The following is an 8,695-nucleotide window of genomic DNA, read 5'->3' as shown; positions in this document are numbered from 1 at the left end:
GTGCATATGTGCAAGATAGCTACTGACATTTTAACCACATCAATTTGACCTAATAGCAACATGATGTGGCATATCTGCAACCATACAAAGGCCCATCTTAGCTACACCTTCCATCAAAGTTGCCAGCATTATAGCAGTGGAAATTGGTCTGACTAATTGCAGCAGCAGCCTTAAGCTCAGCTGCAGCAGTTAGAGCTCCTGCGGAGCGGGGCAGGTTCAGCAAGCTTCCACTCCATCCCAAAGTGAGAACTCAGTTCTGAGGACAGAAACAATGAAAGCACTGTTTCTAGCAGTGACAAGTTCGTTAGTCTGCCCCTACAACAGTCCACTCACTTGGCTGTTTCATGTTTGTGGGTTAACAGCTGCCCGTGCCCTAAGGAACAGTCACTGTCATTACCTACAGCCCTCCACTCAGGGCAGAGACAAGCAAGGATGTTAACTAGGGTTTCTCACCAAGCCCCTCCCAGATGCTAGCTCTGGCACAACTGCACAGGTTTGTGGAAGGGCATTATGAACCCTGCAGCAGGTGACTGTCCCACTTGACAAATCTAGCTACAACTGCCTGCAAGTTTACTGTGCCTCCAACTTCAGTGTCTTGCCTGCTCAAGAAGTGATAACCATCAGTGGAGAGAGGGTCAGCAAACAGTCCCACACCTAGCCACACAGAACCAACACCTACCCAGTGCTGCTGGGCAGGGTCTGAGACACAGGAGACTAAATGTATTATCCAGGGACAACAGCTGCACTTAAACTTACCTCTACAAACCTGATTAAGAGCACATAGCCCTTCAAACCACTCAGTTCTTATGAGCAGAGTAGCTTCAGTCAGCTTTGCCAGTTCCTATTAATGGGAACAAGCAACTTCCTCCTCTTACTCCCTATTGCTCAGATTGTCTGCCTCCATTCCTTCTTCAGTTTTACTGCCACAACACTTCAAGAAGCTCAGATCCCTCCCACCCACGTTGTTGCCTGCCCCCCACCACCATCCAAAGTATGCCTTTGGTGCTGAGGCCTAGTTTGACTCTGGGATAACTAGCAGCCTTCAGGTTACAGCAGGGAAGGACCCCTTTACCAGTCAGTCATTCCTCCCAATCCTGCTCTTAACTCTTATGCTAGAGTCAGGTTCCATGACTGACAGGGAGCAGTAGGTATGCTCGTTTGGTCATGTTGTCACAGTTCCATCCAGCTCAAGCTTACTCCCTGCTCTTACTTCCTCATTTTTGCAGGGGATCAATTTCTCATTTCTACAAGAAGGTACTGAGTCCAACACTGTCAAATTTTCAACAGCATAGGATCCTTTGCTTCTGTGAGTACCAAGGTCACAGTGGCCCTGCAAGAATTCCCCACCAGAAGCAGCACAGAAGCATTACGGGCAACAGATGCCTCTGCCACAGAAGTACTGCTGAGCTGAGGAGATTTATACCCTCCTATTGAATGTTGCTGATAAGTGCCTGAGAACCCACAGCAAGGGATACCCTACCTTGATTGCTACCATAGCCATGTCAGGCCCCAGGTGCTCCCAGATCCCCATTCAGTCACAGTTCATCCATTCAGTTCCCACCATGTTTGGGGTCTCTGTGCTCAAAGACCCCCTGATATGGTCACTTGGCTCACAAGAGGAAAAGACTGAAAATAACCCTGAGAATAAAGATATGCTTCCCCCCTTTAATGCAAACTCCTATGGAGCCCAGTGCAACAGCCCAACGCGACATTCCTCCCAGGAGCCGACAGAACAGCATCAGTTCTCGTAGCTACTGTGGTCCCCCATTTCATCCTTCACTTCCAACAGGCTGCTCTCATCAATGTTCTCCAGAGAATCAGCACGTTGGAGTGCCAAGTCTGCCACTGCCATGGTGGGAAGCTTGTTCTGCTCAGGGTACAGCCAGGGCTTCATGCCCACATCATGTTGCTGTTTCCAGGACGGATATTTCACACAGGCCTTGTGCAATTTCTTCAGCATCTGACAAAAGCAAGAGAAACAACGCTTAGGAAGATCCCAAACCAATTGCTATAGGGACCTCCAACCCCCCTTTTCTTAAGGTACTTGTCACTTGAAGTTAACTCTATGTCCCAGTTTTATGCCTTAACCATCCTTGTTAGTTCCCCCAACTTTGTCACTCAGCCCCACTGTATCAGGAATGCTGAACCCCTGGATTCAAGGTCCGTTAGTTACAAGCTGGATCCTCATGACAGAGCACCATGCAAGCAAGGAGGCAGTTGGTGATGGTTTTTTTCATTTCAGGTGCAGCAGAAGTCAGCTGCTCACAAGATGCTGAACTAGCTGGGCCTGCATATTCTGACATCCAAAGGTGTTTAGAATGTGTTGTTCCTCAAGCTGCTTAGGACTGTGCCAGGAAGTTAGGAGCCCATATTCCACAAGCTGGTGAATCACTCTCAACAGCCAACCCCATGCGCACACTCTTAAGGCCAATTCTCAGTTCTCCACAACCCAAAAACTCTCACTCACCCTTGGTGCTAGGTACTGGGAAGATTTATTTACAACCCATTTCGGCAGTGACCCTAAAGCATGAAGAGATGAAGAAACAAAATTGTTAGTGAGCTGTGGCAGGAAAATGCCACACTACCACCAGGATCCAGACAAAAAATGATCTTAGAATAGGTCAGGAGCTTGGAAGCAGGGCTCTGCTGAAAGAAAACAAGGTATGCTTTCTGTCCTCTGTTACAGGGTAGTGTTTCTGCTTACCTGGCCCACAGCTTGTCCCACCCCACTGCTCAGCTACAGGTGAGGAAGAGCCAGACTTACCTTTGGGGTCCACCTGAGCCAGGTAAGTCAGGGTGCAGCTGGTTGGCCCAGTGGGATGAACCAGATATCCCGCTAAGACTGAGACTGCCCTTACCAGGTCCTTGCGTGGAGGATATTGCTACAAGGGGGAAATCAGACACTCAGACATGTTCCAGCTTCTCCCCCCCTCAGCTGCTATGCTGCAAGGCAAGGCAACTGGACTAATTAGAAACCCAAACATGGCATATGGCTTGCATAGAGTTAGCTGTAGAGCCAGGATCTGGTCACAATAAAAGTCCCAGCATGCCCAGGGACAGATATAGGCTGCTCGGTTACATATTTGCTAATACAACATAGTTCAGGTTTATGGCAGCCAGAGCCACACACTGCTCAATTACTCATGTCCCAAAAAACCTAGCTGGCTAGCAATCGACTCAGAAGGTACTCAAGTAAGCACCACCAAGAATCTCACAGAAGGAGTCATCCATACACCAGTGGACTCCCCTCCGTCCCTATCTTACCCTGTCACTCACCGGATGTTTGACAGAAAAGTTGATGATCATGTAGCAGTTATCCAGGACCTGCCAGGATCGCAGTGTCACCACATCTCTGTTCTTTAAAGGCTTTGGGCACTTCCCTGGCCAAGAAGGAAAGAGTCACTTCAACTCATCAAGCAACAGAAGCTCCTGAAAGTGCAGTCCTGAGGATGTGCCATCCCATTAAGGGGCTTCTATCTTTCCTGCTGTTGCCTTTCAGGTGAGGTTAGCAGTTGGTGTCCTGCTATCAATGCCTCCCATGTCCCATACTGGCCCCATTGGCACTAACTGGTCCCTTTGTTAGTAGCCTTAGCTGAGGGTCTCAGGATGAACTGGGCACCAGGGATCAAACTCCTTTTCGTGGTTGGACAGCCCAGGCAGTGCAAGCAAAGGTACACTGGTAGGGAGCACGATGCTAACTGTTGCTGCCCAGCACTTTATTTTGGTCATGTGGCGAATTCCACCTCGGGCCCTTCCCACTCGGTAGATTTGGCTGGATGCTCCACTCATAGCGTCAGATTTCAGTTGCCTGAGTTGGTCCTACCACCTGCAAAGCTCAGCCACTCACTCACAGGCATAGTAACCCACGTCAGCATTGATGGCGAGTTGGGCAATGTCATGCGTGTCAATGACATTCAGGTCCCACTTCCTGCGATACTCAATGTCATGCAGCACGTCATACACTGTCTCTGCTGACACATCTGAGACGTCCAGGCGGCACTGCAGGCAGAAGCACGACCACAGTCAGGATACTGGCTGGCTGCACCCGCTTCTATTCCATATCCCACCCCATCAGCACAGTTGGCCTGGACTAGATCAGTGGTTCTCGACCTTATTGAACTCCAGACAGACCGTCAAAAAAGGGGAAAGTTAAGACCTGGCTTTTTTTTTTTGGACTGTGGACAAATAACAGAGCAGTTTTACTGTTGTGCAGAACCCCGGGAAACCCCAGCAGCTCCAAACATTTTTGCCACTATCGATTCTGAATGGGAAATCTCTGGGTTTATTGCAAATGACATGCAGGCACCTAGCAGTGGGCCCAACAGCACCCTTACAGCAATCCTGCACATCCCGATTGAGCATCCCTGGCTTAGACACTGCAGAGAGGACTTCTTTGGGGCCAGCTGGGCTCCCACCTTTGAGAAACCAAGTAGCCTGGGTTCGTGGCCGGCTGTCAGCTGCTAGCACTTTGCCTCCCGCTCCCCCAAACAGCACTTTGCTAGCATCAGCCTGCCAAGGCCTTCCCTGTTTAATAGAGCAGGGTGGGGCAGGCAGTGCCAGAGAGGGAAGCACGGAGGGGACAGACGGACACTGACGCACTTGCCACACCCGAGTCCCACTCCACCCACAGCATGAACCAGGCAGCAGCGCTGACGGGCTCCCGGGCTCCTTATTCCAGGGGACCCTCCCTGGCTCCTCCTGGCACCTCCTCCACACCGCGTTTCCCCTCCCAAGGGAGCGATGGTTGCTGCGCTTCCCCCTGCCCCAGCCAAGCCGTCCGGGTCTTGCTGACCGAGAGAGCCGAGGCTCGTGCCGAGGGCGCCCGCCCCGCTCCAGGTCCGGGCTGCGCCCCAAGTCGGGGGCGGGGACCCGCAGTCACCTTGATGCAATGCACGGCGGGGCCGCCCGGCGACGGCGGCTGCACCCACACGGCGACGCCGTCACGACTGTAGCGACTCAGCCAGCCCCGCTCCGCCTCGCACTGCGCCCGGAAGCCCCGGAACGCCGCGGCGTCAGGCACCTGCACGGGCTCCATAGGCGGCGGCGCGAGTGCCGCTCAGCTCGGCACGGCACGGCACGGCACGGCTCGACTCGGCCCGGCGCGCCACTCCCGGACGCGCTGTGCTGAGCTGAGTGGACGCTGTTCCACCCCACCCCGCGGCAGGTGCACAGCTGGCCCGTCCCTCATTGGCTCCGCCACGTTCCACGAGGTGCCAATCAACACGCGGTTGCGGCCAGGTGAACTCCGCCCCTCCCGCTGATTGGCCGCCGCGGCCCAAGCTCCTCTGTTCTGATTGGAGCCGTGCCAAACGGGACGTGGCCGCCGCAACTTGGGATTGGCGACATTTGAAAAAAAAAAAAAAAGAAAAGAATCAATGGTCGGGGCAGGCCGGGCCGCCGAGCTCGAGGCGAGGGGTCGCCTTCTGATTGGCGGAGGGAATCGGGGACGCGCGCCGCAGCTGCCCTGCTTCTCTGCTCCGGGCCCTGTGCGGAGCCGCACGGACACGGGCTCGGCTGGTCCCGCGGGTGGCTCACGGCCGGGAAAGCAGCGCGGGCCCCTCCCAGAGAGCTTTTCACCGAGAAAATAATTGCTCTGTCTGCCCAGGTTTCCCCAGCTCCCGTGGGGCTGGAAGGGAGCTCCCGAGGCCGCGTCCCAGGATCATCCGTGCCCGACCCGTTGCTTTCACCCGCCACCTGAACCCGACCCGTCCAGACGGCCCCAGCTGCACCGTCACGAGCCAGCTGGCCCCCCCGGGGGCGCGGTGACCGCCTCGCACCCGCAATCTCCGTGAGAGCTTGGCCACCTTTCACACAAGCAGGACATTGGCCACCCGGGTTCCCCCGCAGCACCTTGGGGCGCTATGTCTGCGGTGTCAGGGTTGTACCTACGTGTCAGTGACGGCTTTGTACAGGGGGGCGTGGATGGGGATGATCCTCCAAACCCCACTGTACAAAGCCGCTATCAACCATCAGTCCTGACACACCAGAGCAGCAGGGGAACCAGGGTGCCCAACAATTTGCTTCTGCGAAAGGGGGGAGGGGGGGCTGGACTAGGTGGTGTCTGGTGGTCTCCAGTCTTGCGCCTCTAAGGATCCATGATTTAAAGCAAGAAGCGCTCGGCTGCCTCAAGGCTGGTAGCACCAGTAGCACCACATCTGTCTAGAGCAGCGGCGCTCAACCTTTTTGGTTGGTCCATCTGCAGGTTGGATGCAGCCAGTGGACCCGATGTGCTGGTGGGGCAGGCACGATGGGGCCTGATCCAGTCATATGGAAGGGGACACTGAGGAGAGGGCAGCCTGGACCTGATCCAGCTACATGTGGGGAAAGGTGTGTGGCCCAGCCCTGTCCCAGCCATACAGGGCTTGGGAATTTGGCAGCGTGGGAGAATTGAGGTATTTATTGCCACAGCTCCCCTGTCTCCAAATATCTTCACCCAGGGGGAGCCCCATGAGGCAGATGCCATGGCTCCATGGACCATATTTGTACAGACCCGTCTCAGAGCACGATCAGGCAGATTTTTACATAAATCATAACTGAAAAGCCCTGCCTTTGTGCTCATCATTATGCTGTAATGATACATGACTCGAGCTGGCAACGCTGTTGACAAAAACATAAAATCACCACTGAGGTCAGACCATAGCTCCATCCTGCCCAGTCTCCTGTGTCACACAGGGGCAGTGTGTGGAAGCTGAGGGAGAGGGAACTGGATCTGACCAGGGGTTTCCCCCTCCCCCCAGCACTGAAGGTCTCTAGGAAGCTCTAATTCAGAGGCTGTGTCCCCAACTCCCATGCTCAATAGCTACTGATGCCCCTTTCCTCCAGGAATTTGTCCAATCCCTTTTTGAATCTGGTTAAACTGTCAACTTCCACAACACCTGGCGGCAATAAATTCTACACCTGAATGACACACTGGGTGAAAAAGAACTTGCTTTTGCAAGACCCAGTATTTGGTTCATCAGGGCAATACACAGCTCCGTTGCTCTTGCTCCCATAGATGCCTCCCCCAGCATTTGAGTCACGCAGGAATGTGTTGTCCAATATTCTCCATTACTCACTCAGCTCATGTCTTGCAAAAATAGAGGAAAGGGGCTTCTTAGAACAGGCTTAGCCTGTTCAACTAACCTTCTGCCCCCACCCTGCCTCTGCAGCAGCTGCTTTTCTCAGCCACATGAAAATACAAATGAAATCAACCTACAATTAACAGCCATCTTGCAGCAAGCCACCCCCCCGACCCCAACAAATTCACCCTTCTTCAGGAGTTGGACTTGTATGAAGTAAGCTGTAGGAATCTGCCCATCACTTCATGGGCAGTAATGAGCACTTTCAGAGTTACTGCTCTTCACTGACAAATTCCCAATGTGGGAAGAGAAGGGGTGGTGGCAGTGGTTAGTGAAGCTACTTCACAGCAGGTCTCATACTGAGAGCAGCAACCTGCAAACAGCACTTCTGTCCCTCCTTGTACTGTCCCTTTCCATTTAGACACAAGTTCCCTTCTAAAGTAGGAAATACTGGTCAGAGTAAGGCAAAATAGGAGCTATGAGGTTGTCCTACTCCCAACTCTACTTCTGATCTACCATGTGTTTAAGTGGATGTCAATTCTCCTTCAAAACTATGACTTCCTCATCCATAGAGAACACAATACTTTCTGCTCACAAGTGGGATAAAAAAAATACACAATTTTTCTAAACTCATTGCAAATATAGGCAACCCCCACTTAACAGTTTTGGTTAGCACTATTTTGCTATATCACCCATTCAAAATTCATACCCGATTCCACTGAGCACTCAGTTTCGCTATAACACTCAGGAGGCGGGAGGGAGAAGTGGTAGCAAGAAGCAGTGAGTGGCAGCGTGAGTGTGAAGCCTGCACTGGTGCCCAGGGTCAGGGCCAGCAGGGGCCCAGGGTGGGGTGGCAGGAGTGCAGGGCCCAGGCTGGCACATCAGGGAGAAGGGGATAAGTGGCAGCAAGAGCTCAGGGCCAGTGCCTGGGGCCAGGACTGGTGGGGGCCTGGGGAGGACAGCAGGAGTGCAGGCCTGGGCTAGCATGTGGGGCTGAAGCAGCAGGTGGGGGAGTGGGGATGGCAGTAACCAATTATCTCTATTTACATTCATTCCTATGAGGAAATGGGTTTAAAAGCACTAAGCGGGCATTGCCTGTACTAGGTGTTCTCAGATCCAGGTTGTCTTGGGTATCTCATATGAAACTAAAAGCTGCTCCATTTCCTTCTTTGTATAAGCACTGATTTCATTAAGGCATGATCAGATTTTTTTGAATAGGCTTAACTGAATACATTACTGGACATGACAAGTCCAAAAATAAAAGGGGCTTCTCCCTGGTGTCTAGGTGGAAGGGACAAAAAATGTTTCTTTCTTCCACAAATAAACTTGCTGTGGCCCCTGATGGTAGCAAGTAAGCTGGAAACAAGGGAAACAGGTACAGCAAACCCCTCATCCTGTAAAGAAGCACAGAGATGATGTTGGTGAAATAATTTTATTTAGTGTGATACACGGCTGTGGTCAGACGGTAGATTTTCATAATAGTCACACTTACTTGGCTAACAGCTAGGAGACAGCAGGGCCAGAGACACACACTCAATATTATACACATCCATAGAGAAGACAGTGGAAGGTGAACTATTTAATTTCACTAGATTTCCCTCCCCTTACTTATTCTCCTGCTTCCCCCCCCCCCCCCC

At 52.6% G+C, this 8,695-nt stretch overlaps 2 protein-coding genes across 4 annotated transcripts in view; one reads left to right on the top strand and one right to left on the bottom strand.

Moving 5' to 3' along the window:
* The window catches only part of PDZD11 (PDZ domain containing 11), a 14,930-nt gene extending 11,652 nt beyond the window's left edge, over positions 1 to 3,278 (top strand). The window contains exons 5-7 of one of the 3 annotated variants that reach the window (XR_002098248.1): positions 2,243 to 2,309; positions 2,687 to 2,786; positions 2,862 to 3,278. Coding sequence is in view for 2 of the 3 variants with exons in the window: in XM_019521128.1 (XP_019376673.1) it covers positions 1,227 to 1,261 (35 nt within the window). In the remaining variant the exon portion in view is untranslated. Of the gene's footprint in view, positions 1 to 1,226; positions 1,542 to 2,242; positions 2,316 to 2,686; positions 2,787 to 2,861 lie in introns of those variants that run through there. The other 2 variants (XM_019521128.1, XM_019521129.1) reach the window with 2 other exon arrangements.
* On the bottom strand, positions 1,652 to 5,069 carry LOC109300481 (PCTP-like protein). Its single transcript, XM_019521126.1, has 6 exons — positions 4,880 to 5,069; positions 3,852 to 3,999; positions 3,277 to 3,380; positions 2,765 to 2,882; positions 2,468 to 2,520; positions 1,652 to 1,960 (listed from the first exon to the last, which is right to left on the bottom strand). Exons 1-6 carry the CDS (start codon positions 5,033 to 5,035, stop codon positions 1,739 to 1,741), a joined length of 801 nt encoding a protein of 266 aa, XP_019376671.1. The 5' UTR covers positions 5,036 to 5,069; the 3' UTR covers positions 1,652 to 1,738.
* Positions 5,070 to 8,695: the final 3,626 nt, after the last annotated feature.

Source organism: Gavialis gangeticus, unplaced genomic scaffold (assembly GCF_001723915.1).
Source record: "Gavialis gangeticus isolate Ggan-Ray unplaced genomic scaffold, GavGan_comp1, whole genome shotgun sequence".
Classification (NCBI taxonomy): Eukaryota; Metazoa; Chordata; order Crocodylia; family Gavialidae; genus Gavialis; species Gavialis gangeticus.
Note: the sequence above shows the minus strand (reverse complement) of the source record. Positions and strands in the feature narration are given on the sequence as shown.